Genomic DNA, 18,823 nt, shown 5'->3' with positions numbered 1-18,823 from the left:
ATTTAACGTCCCAGCCTCCACAGCGTACCATGGCAATGAATTCCACAGGCCCACCACTCTCTGGGTGAAGAAATATCTCCTCATTTCCATTTTAAATTGACCCCCTGTAATCTTAAGACTGTGCCCACGAGTCCTAGTATCCCCGCCGGAAGGAAACAATTTCCCAGCGTCCACCCTTTCTAAGCCATTCATTATCTTGTAAGTTTCTATTAGATCTCCTGTCAACCTTCTAAACTCTAACGAATACAATCCCAGGATCCTCAGCTGTTCATCGTATGTTAGGCCTACCATTCCAGGGACCATCCTTGTGAATGCTCCGTCGCGTCTGTCCCCAAACTCACTGCAGCCAATGGGGGATTGAGTCTGTGGGTGACATACTATTAAGTAACATTCACTCCCTCTCATTCTCACATTTCCATTTCTCTGTCCAGTGGCTGGTTTGCAAATCCCCTTAAGGCAACTTGATTTGCTACGGTTGTTGCATTAGTTTCACAGCTCCTCGCAAGTAAAAAAAACTTGACCAGCAAAGCATCATCAGTAAAAGTAGTAACTTGTTATTAAGCTTAAACTAGAGTGTTGAACAACGAGACATTTCAATATTGGAAGAAGGTCATGGAACTCAAAAGCAGTGACATCAATGAGATGAATTTCCCAAACTTCTCTGTATTTTAAGTCTCTGATTGGCTCTAGGTCTCAGCTCCTCCTCCACATCCTCCTCTCCTTTGTTCATTGGTGTATGGATTGATTGGGGATATCTGGTTGGCTGTCAGGGATTGTCAGTCATCGTTGGTGATGTAATTCCCTGGTTGGGCATGGGATGTCCCAGGAGGATAAATTCAAGAGCTTGTAGGAAAAAGGCTCAGTTTTAGAGCTGTCTGGGTGATAGTGAGCAAGAATAGTGAAGATGGCCTCCCAAGTGTGTCAGAACTACCATAAGGACTGTGAGGCTGCTGTTAACAGGCAGATCAACCTGGAGCTCTATTCCTCCTATGTTTACCTCTCCATGGTGAGGCTTGTATTTGTGTGACTATGTTCTTAAAAGTGTGATTTTTCTGCAGTTGAATGCAATATCTCATGTTTCTTTACTTTTGAGGTCTGTGGGAAATACTTAAGCAATGAACCTCTCTCTGGTATGAGAGGGGTGATTTGTGGAGTGAATGAATGGCTCCTTTGTTTCAACTTGTAACTAGTGGCTGAGAAAGAACAGTAGCTCCTCATGAAGGCTGTATTGGTGCAGTGTCCTCACCACTGAGTCTCAGCTTAAGTTCAAATGTCCTCTGCTTCAGAGGTATTAGTAATATCTCTGTATAGATTCACTACAGGAAACTGAGCAGTTTCATGCTGGTTAACAAGTACACATACCTATTTATATTAGGGGAAATAAGCTCTCAATGGGATGACCTTTTTTAAGCTTTTGTTGGGTGAAGTTCTAAGGTTCCCTTGTTTGTTTTTCATTTTGATCAGTCAGAATGTTGACTGTCTGACCTTCTCTACCTGCAGTAGAAAGCACTTGTCCAGCAGCTTAAATCCACCACATTTGATGTGGAACTTTTTAAAGACTGAGGAAAATGGTCCATAATGTTAAGATTGCCTAAACTAATTTTTCAGTTAACTTTGGAGGGAAATGAGTCCAAAATAGTCATAAACCTGGTTAACTATTCTTTCTTGCAGTCCTCTTACTTTGACCGGGATGATGTTGCCCTGCGTCACTTTGCTGAGTTCTTCAAGGAGCAGTCCCATGAGGAACGGGAACATGCTGAGAAACTGATGGAATTCCAGAATAAACGTGGAGGCCGAGTCCTCCTGCAGGATGTCCAGGTTGGGTTTGATTTATATCTCTAACCAGCTTCACTGGAACTTGATGTAGACAGGGGGCTGGAAGAACATGGCAAGCCAGGCACATCAGGAGGTGGGGAAGCTTTTTGTTTTGGGTGTCCCTCTTCAGGACTGGGGGTGGGTTTAGAGGGAGCTACAGATAAATGGGGTGGTGATAGGTGAAGACAAGTAGAGAGTATGACCTAGTTGGTCAATGGGAGGAATGAATCTGCTTGAAGGGAAGCTATTTGAAACTAGAGAATGGAGGCAGTATGGTGTCTCTCAGCACCAGGGTCCCAGGTCTGATTCCAGCCTCCGACCACTGTCTGGGGTGTTTGCACATTCCCTCATGTCTGTGTGGGTTTCCCCTCAGTCTAAAGATGTGCAGGTCAGATGAAATGGTCAACCTAAATTGCCCATAGATTTAGGTGCATTAGTCAGAGGGAAATGGGTCTGGGTGGATACTCTTTGGAGGGTCAGCGTGGACTGGTTGAGCCGAAGGGCCTGTCTCCACACTGTAAGGAATCTAATCGGAGTCCTCTGGGCTGTAGGCTGCCCAGGTGGAAGATGAGGTGCTGTTCCTCCAATTATCTGTAGTTTTGCTTATATCAACAGAGGAGGCCAAGAATCTTCTTGTGAGAAGGGGAGTTGTTTCTAACTCTAACTTGTGGCACTATGTTTGAAACTATTGAATTAATTGGTTCAATGCTGTAACTATTATGATATGCTAGTTCATGGAACATCTGCCTCTTCCCTCCCTCCAGAAGCCAGAGCAGGATGAGTGGGGCAATGGTCTGGAGGCAATGCAGAGAGCTCTGCAGATGGAGAAGGATGTGAACCAGAGTCTGCTGGATCTGCACAAACTCTCCTCTGGCCACACTGACCCTCATGTGAGTTCCTCTTGCTAATGTTAATCCTATCTTTTGGACAAGACTTGTTCATGAGCCTCAGGTCTCTTAATTCACTGCTAAATGTTGGAACATTGTGATTTTGGGGGTGAAGGAAAAGTCTTGTAATGGAACTCATCCACTGTTTCTCAAACTGATCATATACTACTTGGCAAAAGGGGAAATTCAAACTCCAGTTGATTTCTGGTTTTCTTGTTTAGTATCTAACTAGTTTCCTCCTTGCCTTTCCCTTCCAGCTATGTGACTTCCTGGAGAGGCACTACTTGGATGAGCAAGTGAAGATGATCAAGAAGCTGGGAGATCACATCACCAACCTGAAGAGACTGGGAGCCCCTGAGAATGGCCTGGGAGAGTACCTGTTTGACAGGCTCACGCTGGGGGAAGAGTGACTGAACTGACTGCAGGGACTGAGACTATTGTTGGGCTATGCTGTAGAGATGAATGGCCTGACTTCTAGTGGTGACCTGGGATATATTGTGAAACTATCTACAGTGAATAAATGTTCACTACCTGTAGTCTAAACACTTGTTTTGGTTTTTTTTGAAAGCAAAATCTGAAAATGTTACCCTCTACAAGCTGGGAAGACCCACTGTTCCAGCTAACCTTCTAATATTAATCAATGTTAATTTCTGAGCATTATTGGGAGTTCCTGTCTGGGATGTTGAAACCTGAATGCTTGACTATTTCCTGTTGCTCTAATGATTAACTTCAGCTATTTGTTTAAAATACAAAGCACAAACTTAGCTGTGACCACTAATATCTCAGCTCAGTGTAGCCTAAAGTTTACTGATTGCAATGCAACAGCCCATTAGCTAATAGAATATTTTCAAGGCTAATTGCCATGCAATAAGATAAGGACCAATCTTATTCCATATTTCCACCGAACCTAATCTTTGACCAAATTGAGAATGATCATCCATTGAAGGTTGGAGAGTTTGACTGACTTTAGTATCACTAGGATGGCTCTCTTCTGTGGAAGGTCAGCCTGTTAACCACTAGTCCAGGATCTATATCAGATCTTAAAGACTTCACCCAAAAATCTACATTTTGTAAGATTAGGTTAGGGTGCTATCAACTGTCCAAGTGACTGGTTTTTCAGGGTTTAGAGGCAGAGTCCCCTATGCTGCTAGGAAAGCACTAACTTCAAATGTGGGAAGCTTCCCACTTCACAGCTGCATTTTTTTTAACTTCAATATGCTTTCCTGAACAATTCTTTTTCCTTGGTCTGTGGTCTAATTCTGGCTGTGCACTGTTCTCTAACCCCTCCCTCCAATTCCCTGATATGCTGTAACCATTTACTGGGCAGGTGCCCTTTTTTAAGCCATGGTTATTCCTGATCAGATATTCATCCTTCAGGAGAGAAGGGATAAACCAACTTCTGGGTGGGTCACCAATACCATTATCCCTTGACACCTTTTACTGGCACAAATACCTTGCTTTTCAAAGGAGACAAATTAATCAGGCTCTAAACCAAAAAGGTCATTGTGCTCAGTAGCTAAGAAATTTACCAAGTAAATTCAAGATTTGCAGATGCCAGTGTTGGACTGGGGTGTACAAAGTTTAAAAATCACACAACACCAGGTTATAGTCCAACAGGTTTAATTGGAAGCACACTAGCTTTCGGAGCGGTGGTGTTACAATGGAGCCCTCCACAATCACCTGATAAAGGAGCGTCACTCTGAAAGCTAGTGTGCTTCCAATTAAACCTGTTGGACTATAACCTGGTAGTGAGATTTTTAAGTAAATTCAAGATTAGGAGAAGAATTAGGTCATTCAGCCCACTGAATCAACTCTCCCATTCAAGCATGTTTCTCAATCTCATTCTCCTGCCTTTTCCTTGCAGTCCTTGATTTCCCCTTAATGAAAAACCTATCCATTTCTGTCTGAAACACCCTCCATGACCTGGTTTCCACAGCCCTCTAGGAATGAATTCTACCCATTAACCACTCTCTCGTAGAAGAAATTCCTTTGAAGGTTTATGTATCATTCTTCTTCTGTGAAGAGTATGTGAAACATTGGCCACTTTTTAGAGTGTAATCGTGATACTCTTGAAGCAGTTTATTTCAAGAGACCTAGCTTTGTGCATTTGTTGGAAGACCTTTGTGTTGTTTTCTTATCAATGGTGATTTCTGCTTCCACCACAGTGAGGTTCAATCTCTTAGCTGCAGCATTGACGGAGGGAAGAGAAGGGAGGTGGGAGTTCTAAAACCTGTTCTTAGGTTGTGATCTTTACAGCCCATTAACATAAGGCACTACAATACATATTTAACCCTTTTCATAACTTGGAAAGTTAAGTGAGGCATGATCTTCAGGAGTTGGCTTTCTGTTGAGGGATATTCAACCCCTCATTACTGTTATAGCCACAGAGGATCAGTGTCTAGCTTGTTTTCAACGGCATCTTTCCCTTTGAGGTGTTGCTGTTTGAGGTTTTCTGAGTAGCTTTTTCTGGTATGACATTCCATGCTTTCTCTCAGGTCTTTGCCAGTCACTGAATCTAAATCTAGTCAACTGTTGGCTGTACGTCCTCTTTTCAAAAGCACATTCTCATGAAAAGTTCAATCTGTCTGTAAGTAGACAGGGATTTTGATCCATTGTCATGACCGAAGCAATTTAGATACTCCGCTTTGCAGACCTGTTCCATCAACTTATAAACCTCCTCTCTTTTCTCCCCCCCCCCCCCAAACCAACAGCTCCTCCATTAAACAATCTGTTTATGTTTGGGTGCAACATCCATTTCAAACCTGTTGTATCTTGGTACCTAGATACTAACCACCTGTGTTTATTGTCACCAATTCTCCCTTTGATGCCAGTTAAAGGGATGGTTTCAAAAGCTGTGGTGCAGGATGAATGACAAAAAGTCTCTCCTTACCTTAAGTATTTTATTACATAACTCTTCTTCATTGGTAGTCCTTCAGGGTTGAGAATAACTTGCTTTCTTCTGGCAGTGTGGGTTGTACGATGGTTGAACAGACCAATCCTGGAGGTGCAGAATGTGTCCCAAGTGGGGTCAGGTGGTGTCTGGGGAGGTCTGGGTGTGGAGGAGGAGGGGTGAGACCCTCTGGATACTGCCTGCTCTTTCTGCTACTGGTACTTGGTTTTCTCTCAGTGTGGTTAGTGTCTTCATGGATGTTGTTTCTCCAGTTTGTGCATTTTGAGGGCAAGTGATTCCTTTCTGTCAGTGGACATTTTGCATTTCTTCAGACAGGCTTTTATAGTGTCCTTTTCTCTGCCCTCCTCACGGTCACTTACCCTTGTATTCCACTCAGTCATAGGTCTGTGCCTGTGCTGTGCACTTCTTTCAGTCCAATTCGTCCATTCTGACCAGATATCCTAAATTAATCTAGTCCCATTAGACAGCAATTGGTTGCTATCCCTCTAAACCCTTCCTGTTCATGTACCCATCCAGATACTTTTAAATGCTGTAATTGTACCAGCTTCCACCACTTCCTCCAGCAGCTCAGTCTGTACACGCACCACCATACACGTGTGAAAATGTTGTTCCTTAAGTCCCTTTTATACCTTTTCCCCTCTCACCCTAAGCCTATGCCCTCTACTGCTGGACTCCATCAACCCAAGGAAAAGACCATGTCTATTACCCCCACCATGCCCCTCATGATTTTATAAATCTCTGTAAAGTCACCCCCTCAGTCTCTGATGCTCCAGGGACAACAGCCCCAGTCTATTCAGCCTCTCCTGACAGCTCAAACCCTCCAACCCTGGTAACATTGTTTTAAATCTTTTCTGAACTCTTTCAAGTTTCACAACACCATTCACGTAAACAGGGAAGATATTTGCCTCTCTACAAAGACCTTGTGTCCCACAACCACTTCTATTTTCAATTCATTCAGAGGATGTGGGCATCACTAGCTAGGCCAGCATTCATTGTCCAGAGGGCAGTTGAGAGTCGACCACATTACTGTGGCTCTGGAGTTACATGTAGGCCAGACCAGGTGAGGATGGTGGATTTCTTTCCAATAGGATATAGGTGAGCTGATGGATTTTTACCAACATTCGATAATGGTTACATGGTCAGCAGTAAATTTGTAATGCCAGGTCCTTTTTTATTTTATTGAATTCAAATTGCATCATCTGCTGTGTTGGGATTTGACCTGACTTGCTCCAATTGCCAAATAGCCAATGCTTCATCCAGTGGCTGTGCTATACTTCAGAGTGGGTGGAGCTTCATGTTCACTCATAGATTAACCCTTTCGTGTATGTTTCCTTATACAACAATAGACGATGGGAATCTTCCATTTCCAAATCCTGCTGGATCCTTATTGGTGTCCTTCACACCGTGAATGGATTTAAAGTTTAAATGATGACCGTTCTAATTAGTTCATTTTAACCAGAAAGGATTCGGAAAGGTTGAGGGAACCAGACTGAACAGTGGTTAGAATGCTGCCTCACAGCGCCAGAGACCCGGGTTCAATTCCCGACTTAGGCAACTGACTGTGTGGAGTTTGCACATTGTCCCCGTGTCTGTGGGTTTCCTCCGGGTGCTCCGGTTTCCTCCCACAGTCCAAAGATATGCAGGTCAGGTGAATTGGCCATGCTAAATTGCCCGTAATGTTGGGTAAAGGGTAAATGTAGGAGTATGGGTGGGTTGCGCTTCGGTGGGTCGGTGTGGACTTGTTGGGCCGAAGGGCCTGTTTCCACACTAAGTAATCTAATCTAATATCAGAGGCATGGATAAGATAGGTTTAGAGAGATATGGGCTAAATGCAGGCAAATGGAACTAGATTAGTTTGGGAAACTTAGTTGGCATGGACAAGTTAGACTGAAGGGTTGGTTGCCGTGCTGTATGACTCTAGGGCTCAAATGGCAGGGCCATCAGGAAAGGATCTGGAAATGAGACAAATTGGGCAGCTCTTTTTTTTAAAAAAAAAGCTGTAACAGAGAGGGTGTGCCAAATACCCTCATTGTGTGACAATGAGTAAATGAAAAACTGTCTCCAATTTTGGTCTTCTTGCTTGAGAAAGGATGTAGTGGCATAGAGGGGATACACAAGAGGTTCACTAGGTTAATTCCAGAATTGAGAAGGTTGCTTTAGGAGGAGCGATTAATAGATTAGGACCATACTCATTGGAATTTTGGAGGCTCTTAGAGACATATATAACATTTATGAAGGGAATAGATAAGATAAAAACAGGGAGGTTGTTTCCACTGGAGTGTGAAAATAGAATTAGGGGGCATTGCCTTAAAATAAGAGGGAGCAGATTCAGGACTGGGTTCAGGAGGAACTTCTTCACCCAAAGGGTTGTGGTTCTGTGGAATTCCCTGCCCAGTGAAGCAGTTGATGCTATCTCGTTGAATGTTTTTCAGGTAAACTTTTGAACATTAATGGAGTGAAGGATTATGGAGAGAGGGTAGGTAGGTGGAGCAGAGTCCATAAAAAGATCAGCCATGGTCTTACTGACTGGTGGAGCAGGCTCAAAGGGCCAGACTGCCTACTCCTGCTGCTAGTTCTTAGGTTTTTTGGATGAGCTGAAGAGTTTAAGAAAATCTGAATCGACAACTATCAGATTCAAATATTACTCAGCCAATTTTAAAGTCGACCAGAAATGGACTCATTGAACAAACAACACAGATGGGCAGGAATAGACCAGCTGCTCCATCGAGTCTGTTCCCCAACCCCACTGCAGCCAATGGGGGACAGGTCTGTGGGTGACATCGGGTACAGTCACATTCGCTCCCTCTCAGTCTCACATTTCCATTTTTCTGTCCAATGGCTGGTTAGAATTCCCCTCAAAGCAAGTCAGTTTGTTTAAAGTATTGTATCAGCTTCACAGCCCCTCATTCGGATAATCCATCTCAGCAAAATGTGAGAAATTATCACTAAATTCAAAGTTGTGGTTCCAGACTGTTATCTGGTGACTCATCTTCAGATTTGGAAAAGGTCGTGGAATTGAAAAGCAGTGACATTAATTAGGCAAATTTCCCAATCCTCTTTGTATTCCAAATCTCTGGCTCTAAGCTCCTCCTCCACATCCACCTCTCCTTTGTTTGGTGGTGTCTGGATTAATGGAGGATTTCTGATTGACAATCCCTAATAGCCAATCATCATTAGTGCTGCCTCTCTCTGGGTGGGTGCACAGTGTCCCAGGAAGATAAATGGAGAGCTTGTAGGAGGGAAGCTCAGTTCTAGAATTGTCTGGGTGATAGTGAGCAAGAATAGTGAAGATGGCCTCCCAAGTGTGTCAGAACTACCACAAGGACTGTGAGGATGCTGTTAACAAGCAGATCAACCTGGAGCTCTATTCCTCTTATGTTTACCTCTCCATGGTGAGGTTGATGTTCCTTGGTGCTGTGTTCTGAAATATTGGGATTTCATTGGATTGGATGTAAATTGTATTTCTTTTGATCCTGGGGATGAGGTGTAGGGATAGGTCTTTGTGTAGTGAGTACTTCTGGAGTGAAATACAGGGTGATATTGAATGATTGTATTTAGCTGCAGCTTCCCTTGTATTGAGGCTTCATGTGCAAACCACTTCACTGTTCTCAACAGACTACTACCACCCTGAAAGGAGAAAGTGAGGACTGCAGATGCTGGAGATCAGAGCGGAAAATGTGTTGCTGGAAAAGCGCAGCAGGTCAGGCAGTTCCTTGGATGCTGCCTGACCTGCTACGCTTTTCCAGCAACACATTTTCAACTATTACCACCCTGGCCAAGTACTTTTTGGGCATTAAAGCATGCACACTAGGGTGCTGAAGTGAAATGTTGGCAGATACCTGCTAGCTTATTTCCTCTGTTTAACTGCTCTGTCTCTCTCCAGAGGTATTCAGTTCTGATTAATGTTGGTTTTTAAAAAATGGGAAGAATGTAGCTTCCACTGTAGTGGGATAGCCAAAAGTGCTCTATATCCTACAAATTTGCTTTCTTAATGTAGTTACTAGGCATTGTGCCTGAAGTTCAGAAGCACCAAGTTATGCACAACATGGTCTTCCTGCTAACAATGAAAACAGGCCCTTCAGCCCTCTTAGCTGAATGCTCAGATCCATTCAGAGACCTGAAGTGTAATTAGTAACCAGGAGAATGGTTAGCTGTCCCTATATTTGGCATTGTCAATCCATCTGAATGGACAGATTGGTGTTTCCCCCTCCGAAATGATGGGTTGTAGGAGCTGTTGCTGTGTGGATATCCTGGGGATCATGGTAATTTCAGGCTAAGATTTTGACTTGTAACCAAGGGAGAGGTCAATGATAATTCATACTTGTGACCGATAAAGAAGTGTCTTTGTATCTGGAAGAAATGACTCTTTGGGGAAGAAAATCTTTCATGACACAGCTTTGTCATTTCAATTCTCGCCCTCTCTTCCCCCAGTCCTCTTACTTTGACCGGGATGATGTTGCCCTGTGTCACTTTGCTGAGTTCTTCAAGGAGCAGTCCCATGAGGAACGGGAACACGCTGAGAAACTGATGGCATTCCAGAATAAACGTGGAGGCCGAGTCCTTCTGCAGGATGTCAAGGTTGGGTTTACTGGAATGAGTGGCCTCTGGCCTGGAGTCCCTTCACAACTTAATTTCCTTTTTTGAAATGAGTTTAATGTAGCAATCTCATTCTTGTCACAACTTTGTTCCTTTTATAAATATCTAGTTTGTTTTTAACCTTCATCCAACTGAGTGAAATGTCTGCCTTTTTTCTCTCCCTCCAGAAGCCAGAGCAGGATGAGTGGGGCAATGGTCTGGAGGCAATGCAGAGAGCTCTGCAGATGGAGAAGGATGTGAACCAGAGTCTGCTGGATCTACACAAACTCTCCTCTGGCCACATGGACCCTCATGTGAGTTTTCATGTGCTTGGTTCAGTTGGAATGATTGCTCTGAGCTTCATCAAAAGGCGTCCATTTCTGAATAGCCTTGTTAATGTCTCAATTCCATGGGCCTCTGTGGTAAACATTAACCCGATGATCTGGGATCTGATACTGTTTTATCTTACCAATAGATCCGATTGAAATTGCATCCGTCTCTTCTTCCTGGACTGGAGGATGGTCTTTTTTTTGAAAATTTCTTTTGTTAAAAAAATCCCTCTTTCCAGCTGTGTGACTTCCTGGAGAGGCACTACTTGGATGAGCAAGTGAAGATGATCGAGAAGCTGGGAGATCACATCACCAACCTGAAGAGACTGGGAGCCCCTGAGAATGGCCTGGGAGAGTACCTGTTTGACAGGCTCACCCTGGGGGAAGAGTGACTCAACTGACTGCAGGAAGTGAGCTTTTTGATGTGTAAAATGGAGACAAGATCTTTTGGAGTATCTGAGACCTGGGCACTACTGTGACTATACATAAACTTTAAATAAACTGCTCCATATAGGACTAAGAATGGCCTCATTTTGGATTCCTTTCCCCATAACACAAGGATTGAAATGATGCAGCAACTTTGAAGCATAGTTTAGTGCACAGGGAGTTCTCTCCTTGATCTTGACATTCAACGTCAACCTCATCCCTTGACGTGAACAGTAGTTGCCACTAACGGGCATGTCATGAAATGCTGACCTTGGCTGTACAAACTGCTAACCTAGTCCTTATGGAATATACTTTTAAAATTTAATCAAGGGGAAAATATCTCTTCAAGAAAGATCTGACTCGACTCACTACTAGATATTTACAGCAAGGTTGTACTCTAACACTATGCACCTTTCTGATCCTGTGCTGTGAGGTCTCCCACACAGGTATGGCTAAAATCAGCTGTTAACTTTGATGGTGTTAACTTTTCCCAGACTCACACTTTTTGTCCAGAGATATTTGAAATCAAACAGCAAAGGCAGTAACTGTGCAAATTTACTCTAGTGTCAGACATCATGCAGAGGCTGGTGTGTGTATGGAATGAGCCATCAGAGGAAGTGGTGGAGGCTGGTACAATTGCAACACTTAAAAGGCATCTGGATGCGTATCTGAATAGGAAGAGTCAAGAGGGATATGGGCCAAGTGCTGCTAAACGAGATTAGATTAGGTTTGGATGTGAGGTCGGCATGGACAAATTGTTTCTGTGCTGTACACCTCTATGACACTATACTAGCTAATTCCATAAGTAGCACATCATCTTTAGATACAGCGCAGCAAAGGGTCAAAAGTATTTCATGAGCTGAAGCAACTCACAATTGAAGAATCATCCAATTTATTCCTAGACAATCCAACCAATACATTTTGGTAAGTAACAATTCTTGTCCATGTACAAGCCAGCAAGTGTTACTGTATTACAGTTAGAGTTAAGGTCAGGATTATAAGATCATATACTATGGATGAAAAATACTATTTGCAATCCACAATAGTGCAACTACATGGTCCAGGAGGAATACCATGTAAGGTTAAGGGTATAATACAAGCAACTCTGCAATACAAATAAAGAAGAAAATGTAGATATGTTTCACAATTGAATATTCACTTGTGAATGAAGGTCTTAAACATAGAGTTAAAGAGATGAACAGCATGGAAACAGACCCTTCGGTCCAACCTGTCCATGCCAACCAGATATCCCAACCTAATCTAGTCCCACCTGCCAGCACCCAGCCCATATCCCTCCACACCCTTCCTATTTATATACCCATCCAATGCCTCTTAAATGTTGCAATTGTACCAGCCTCCACCACATCCTCTGGCAGCTCATTCCATACATGTACCACCCTCTGCGTGAAAAAGTTGCCCCTTAGGTCTCTTTTATATTTTTGCCCTCTCATCCTAAACCTATGCCCTCTAGATCTGGACTCCCCGATCCCAGGGAAAGACTTTGTCAATTTATCCTATCCATGCCCCTCAATTCTGTAAACCTCTATAAAGTCACCCCTCAGCCTCTGACGCTCCAGGGAAAACAGCCCCAGCTTGTTCAGCCTCTCTCTATAGCTTTCAAGTTTGTGAGACATGATTTCCCATGCACAAAGCTATGTTAACTATCCCGAATCAGTCCTTGCCTTTCCAATTATATGTAAATCCTCTCCCTCAGTATTCCCTCCAAGAACTTGCCCACCACTGAGGTCAGGCTCACCGGTCTATAGTTCCCTGGCTTGTCTTTACCACCCTTCTTAAACAGTGGCACCACATTTGCCAACCTCCAGTCTTCTGGCACCTCATCTGTGACTATCGATGATACAAATATCTCAGCAAGAGGCCCAGCAATCACTTCTCTAGCTTCCCACTGAGTTGTCAGGTACACCTGATCATGTCCTGGGGATTTATCCACCTTTAACAGTTTCAAGACATCCAGCACTTCTTCCTTTGTAATGTGGACATTTTGCAAGATGTCACCATCTATTTCCCTACAGTCTATATCTTCCATCCTTTTCCATAGTAAATACTGATGAAAAGTATTCATTTAGTATCTCCCCCATTTTCTGTGGCTCCACACAAAGGCCACCTTTGCAGAACATTATAGAACGTAGAACAATACAGCACAGTACAGGCCTTTCGGCCCTCGATGTTGCACCTTCGGAAGCCCGTCTAACCTACACGATTTCATTTTCATCCATATGTCTATCCAATGACCATTCAAATGACCTTAAAGTTGGTGAGTCTATTACTCTCTCAGTAAAGAAACTGCCTTTAAAGGCAATGTCCCCTCGTGCTAGTAATCACCATCCAAGGAAAAAGGCTCTCACTGTCCACCCTATCTAACCCTCTAATGATCTTATATGTGTCAATTAAGTCACCTTTAACCCTCTTCTCTCCAACAAAAACAGCCTTTTATCATAAGACCTTCCCTCTATACCAGACAAGCTTCTAGTAAATCTCCTCTGCACCCTTTTCAAAACTTCCACATCCTTCCTATAATGCGGTGACCAGAACTGTATGCAATACTCTAAGTGCAGTCGCACCAGAGCTTTGTGCAGCTGCAGCATGACCTCATGGCTCTGAAACTCAATCCCTCTACTAATAAAAGCTAACACACATATGCCTTTTTAACAACCCTATCAACCTGGTGGCAACTTGCAGGGATCTATGTACGTGGACACTGGGATCTCTCTGTTCATCTACACTATCAAGATTCTTACCATTAACCTAGTACTCTGCATTTCTCTTACTCCCTCCAAAGTCAATCACCTCACACTTTTCCACATTAAACTCAATTTGCCACCTCTCAGCCCAGCTCTGCAGCTTATTTATGCCTCTCTGTAAACTGCAACAGCCTTTGCCACTACCCACAATTCCACTGACCTTAGTGTCATCCGCAAATTTACTAACCCATCCTTCTACACCCTTATTCAGGTCATTTATAAAAATGACAAACAGCAGTGGACCCAAAACAGATCTTTACGGGAGCAGGGCCCCAAAAGAGATCCTTGCGGTACATTATTCAAATAGTAAAGGAATTGAAATTGATAGTGAACAGTTGAATTAGTAGTGAACAACCTACAGGTGAAGTCATTCAGCTTCCTAGACCTTTTATGGACCACCACAAAGAGAGAAATTGCTGAGATTAATAAGGTCAATTATCAGGGAATTGTTTCAGATGGTCCACAGGATGGAAATCTGTGACTACGTAGGATTGGCCTACATAGTTTTATGGACTGGACCAGACTTCCTCCAAATATATTAAGAAGGTAGTCTAGACCCTCACTTTTTCTGATTTTAAAGATAAATGTGTTGTTCTGCTTTCCAGCTGAAATTTGATTGGTCAAACTACTTTATGTTAAGCACAACACAATTTGGTCAAATACTACAATTGAAATACCACAGAAGAGTAGAATAGAATTAGCCTAGCTGTAACTATTGGAATGCTTAACAAAATAACATATACAGCAATTATTACTAATTAACTGTTCCAACATAGTAACATGCCATAAACAGGTTGTCCAGCAACTGCTTATTCAGTGCTTAATATTTCCTTTGGATCCATATCTGGTTGCTCCTTGACTTGACGTAGACTCCCTTTAAAGACACTTGGCATAATTGACTATAATTCAACTGTTCACTATCAATTGCAATTCCTTTACTATTTGAATCCTTGACTAAAGGCAAATTTAGGAAACAGATTGTCTCACGTGCAATTCTCCAATCCAGGAGGAAAGAACATCAAAAGACAATTCTGAGAGAGAAAAAACTCCAGCTTTCAGCTGTAGCAAAGAAAAATGTGGCAGCTTTTCCCAACCCTAGCTGCTTTCAACCCTGCTGAGCCTTCAACAGCAACTAACAATCCCTGGTTCTGTGGGTGGGGGCTCAACCACACCCATTCAGGCTGCTTCTATTGTTCCAACTATTTTTTTAAAAACCCAAAGCCTCACAAGTTGATTATCTTCTCATTGACTGCTCAGCACCTATTCCCAATCTCTCTCAACCTTCAATACAAGAAAGCAGGACAAAACAAACCTCTTAAAGCATAATCTTAGCAGAAATGTTTTCCAATCCTATCAACACAAATGGAGTTCAGATGACAAAAATCTGCCAAGGGATAAAAGGGCATCTAGTGGAATCAAGGTCAGCAATCCTCAAGGCAAAGTTCTGCTCATCCTCCAAATTGGAAGAGATCACTTTTTGAATGAATAGATTTTGAAACCTCCAGATTGCCTGAATATGCCTTGGGGAGAGATGGGGTCGTGATAATTGTAATTATACATAAGAATGCATCAAGGTTTGTTATGAAAAAAGAAGCTTGTCAAAGGTAATGATTCTGAAAGATTAAATGCTGAGCGTAGCATTAAGATCATAGAATCCTTATAGTGTGGAAACAGGCCATTATGCCCAACAAGTCCATACCAACCCTCCCAAGAGTAACCCACCCAGACCCATTCCCCTACCACTCTATATTTACCCCTAACTAATGCACTTAACCTCCACATCCCTGCACACTATGAACAATTTAGCATGGCCAATTCACCTAACCTGCACATCTTTGAGCTGTGGGAGGAAACTGGATCACCCGGAGGAAACCCACACAGACAGGGGGAGGATGTGCAAACTCCACATAGACAGTTGCCTGAGGCTGGAATCGAACCCAAGCTCATCCGGCACCATGAGCTAGCAGTGCTAACCACTGAGACACCGTGCCTTAAGCACCATCCAATTTAATGATGTCATAAGGACTTGGGTGGGGAATGGTTGAACAGCCCTGGATTGAGCAATGGACAGACCTACCATCTCACTGAAACAATTTCTGTCATCGTGCATTAAGATACATCTTATTTACAACTCTTCTTATTTAAAATGAGTCTCTTCTCATGAGCCCTGCCTAGTGATTTTCCTCTGCAACACTTGACAAAGATTAGATCCCAATGTAAAAGGAGCATAGTGTTGTATCATGGCACACAGTCATTACCCCTTTAAAAGACACACCTAGGATCTCACCATTGTATCATACCATATGACCCAAGGGTATAAAGGTTTCAGACTCCATCTTACTGAGGATCTCCTGAAGCATGGCACACTACTTGAAGCAGTTCTGTGCTGTAGCCAGCCACTCATGTGCTTCTAGATACAGTGCTTATACATAATAACTACCTGTTGGATTTTCTGTAATACCACAACTGCACTGAGCTTCTTCTGTTACAAGAGATATCATAAATATTGTGACATTGGATTAAACACCCTACTGGGATCAAAACTCATATCAGATGATGGCTGCAAGCCTATTCCACAATGAGCAAGATTCCAGCAATCTCATACAAAATGACGTCAATGATGGTTGTCCAAAGGTTGAGTTTACCCGCTTCCAAACAATAAACACAACCAGAATTTTGATGCAAGAAGACAAGGTGCAGCATCTCATCCAGGACCTAACCACCTTGGGATCACAGAGGTCACAGCTGTATGAGGCAAAAAAACAAATTAGGTCAAATTAAAAGAAAGTGTTTCATTAGAAATAACATTTTTTTTTCGCTCCATTCATTCTTATTTCTCTACTTAAAAGAAAAACAAAAATCAGCTGCTTTCGGCTGGGTACAGGATCTATCAATCCAAAATCTCTCCATGTCCCAATCTCTGATTGGCTCTGGGTCTCAACTTCTCCCCACAGCACCGCCTGCTCTTCCCCCAACTCCTTTGATCATTGGTACCTGGATTCATGGAGATTTCTAATTGGTTATCAGGGATTGTCAGTCATTGTTGGTGACATCATTCCCTGGTGAGGTGCAGGGTGTCCCAGGAGGATAAATGCAAGAGCTTGTGAGAAAGTGGCCCAGTCTAGCTGATAGTGAGTAGGAATAGTGAAGATGGCCTCCCAAGTGTGTCAGAACTACCACAAGGACTGTGAGGATGTTGTTAACAAGCAGATCAACCTGGAGCTCTATTCCTCCTATGTTTACCTCTCCATGGTGGGATTTGTGTTCTTTGGTGCTACTTTTTGAAGTTTCTCTCTTTCAACAAAGTGTTTTGAGCTTAGTTTTTGCTGCTTGGAGATCTCTCTATTTGCTGAGTGACAGTTTTTTTTTCCATGAAGTGAATGGACTCTACCTAGTTGCAGCTGCTCTATAATTAAGCTTCATCTCTTTTAAAGTATTTCAGCTGCTGCCTAGGTTTTATGAAGAGAAAGTGCTGCCTATTGGGTGTGGTGATGCAAAAGGTGTAGCTCTTTGCTAATGTTATGACCTTCAAAAGATCATAAGAATCCTGTTAAGCCCTTGACCAATACCATGTGAAATTGGTATATTTGTGTGTGGTTTTCTACAAACATAATATCTCTTAATTTGGCAAAATGCTTCAAATTCAATTGATGCCCATCAATTGAATGTATGAAACATGTCAGTCAATTCTAAACAGCAACTTCTTGCCAAGTGAGCAGTATCTTATGGTTCCTGAGGGGTCAATCTTTCTGACATGGAAGCAAGTTTCCCCATCCTCTTTAGTGGAGCAAAGAAAATTCTCTAGAGTGGGTGTGATAGCTCTTTTCCATTTCTGAAAATAAAAAGCACCAGTCATGTATTCAATGTGACTGAATAACTTCACAAACTGGGGCTACTCCTGATGTCCAACAGTAAACACTTAAACTAATTTGTGGTTTGGTGTTAACCAATTACCTTCATTGCTGAAGCAAATTTAGTGCAGGAAATAATTCCTGCCTGTTAAGATTAGATGTGAGTGGAAATTCTGCTTTTCTTCCCCACCCCCCCCCACACCCAGTCCTCTTACTTTGACCGGGATGATGTTGCCCTGCGTCACTTTGCTGAGTTCTTCAAGGAGCAGTCCCATGAGGAACGGGAACACGCTGAGAAACTGATGGAATTCCAGAATAAACGTGGAGGCAGGGTCCTCCTGCAGGATGTCAAGGTAGGGTTTGGTTTTTTTTTTAAAAAATAGATTAAACAACTGTTTAATTTGAAACAATTTGATTCTATTGGTTTAATGCTATAGTTTAGTCCTTCATTTTCAACTTTTCATCCTTCTTTCCCATGTGCATTTCTTTTTTTAAAAATTAATTCTGTCTGTTTCTTCTCTTCCAGAAGCCAGAGCAGGATGAGTGGGGCAATGGTCTGGAGGCAATGCAGAGAGCTCTGCAGATGGAGAAGGATGTGAACCAGAGTCTGCTGGATCTGCACAAACTCTCCTCTGGCCACACTGACCCTCATGTGAGTTTTCCTTTCTTCCAGGAAAGCTCCTCGGAAACTTTTCTGAAACTTCAGCCTAGTCTGAAGATCTAATTACAAAATTCTGAAGCTAAAGTGAAGTTTTTACTGTATAGGAAGTAAAATCATCCAGTGATAGTCTTAACAATTCTACAAACATATTCCATCAATCTTCACTGTTGGCTTTGCTGTCCACCAGTCTGATTTTGATGTAGGCAAATCAATCTCAATTGCTTTCCCCTTCCAGCTGTGTGACTTCCTGGAGAGGCACTACTTGGATGAGCAAGTGAAGATGATCAAGAAGCTGGGAGATCACATCACCAACCTGAAGAGACTGGGAGCCCCTGAGAATGGCCTAGGAGAGTACCTGTTTGACAGGCTCACCCTGAGGGAGAGTGACTGAACTGACTGCAGGGAGCAAGACTTTATTTTTCTTTCTCTCTCTATGAATGAGTTCTATAGAATGTGAAGCTGTGGAAGTAGCTCACTGTCCTGGGCTTGATTATAAAATGTACCAACTATAAATAAACTGTTCATTGTTGGATTGGTTTTTGCTGACTAGGTCAAACTGTGTATATAGGTCTGTGCTGGGACTTGCTATCAGAGGATCTCTTGATC

The 18,823-nt window shown here is 42.7% G+C and overlaps 2 protein-coding genes across 2 annotated transcripts; both read left to right on the top strand.

Moving 5' to 3' along the window:
* The first annotated feature begins 904 nt into the window (after nucleotides 1–904).
* Nucleotides 905–10,909, top strand: LOC132831184 (ferritin, heavy subunit-like). The gene is made up of 6 exons (XM_060849196.1): nucleotides 905–1,006; nucleotides 1,672–1,818; nucleotides 2,580–2,705; nucleotides 10,045–10,191; nucleotides 10,377–10,502; nucleotides 10,757–10,909. Exons 1-6 carry the CDS (start codon nucleotides 905–907, stop codon nucleotides 10,907–10,909), a joined length of 801 nt encoding a protein of 266 aa, XP_060705179.1.
* Nucleotides 10,910–16,855: 5,946 nt separating this feature from the next.
* LOC132831534 (ferritin heavy chain A-like) lies at nucleotides 16,856–18,608 on the top strand. Its single transcript, XM_060849739.1, has 4 exons — nucleotides 16,856–16,957; nucleotides 17,763–17,909; nucleotides 18,083–18,208; nucleotides 18,453–18,608. Exons 1-4 carry the CDS (start codon nucleotides 16,856–16,858, stop codon nucleotides 18,606–18,608), a joined length of 531 nt encoding a protein of 176 aa, XP_060705722.1.
* Nucleotides 18,609–18,823: the final 215 nt, after the last annotated feature.

Source organism: Hemiscyllium ocellatum, chromosome 33, assembly GCF_020745735.1.
Source record: "Hemiscyllium ocellatum isolate sHemOce1 chromosome 33, sHemOce1.pat.X.cur, whole genome shotgun sequence".
NCBI classification, from domain to species: Eukaryota; Metazoa; Chordata; class Chondrichthyes; order Orectolobiformes; family Hemiscylliidae; genus Hemiscyllium; species Hemiscyllium ocellatum.
Note: the sequence above shows the minus strand (reverse complement) of the source record. Positions and strands in the feature narration are given on the sequence as shown.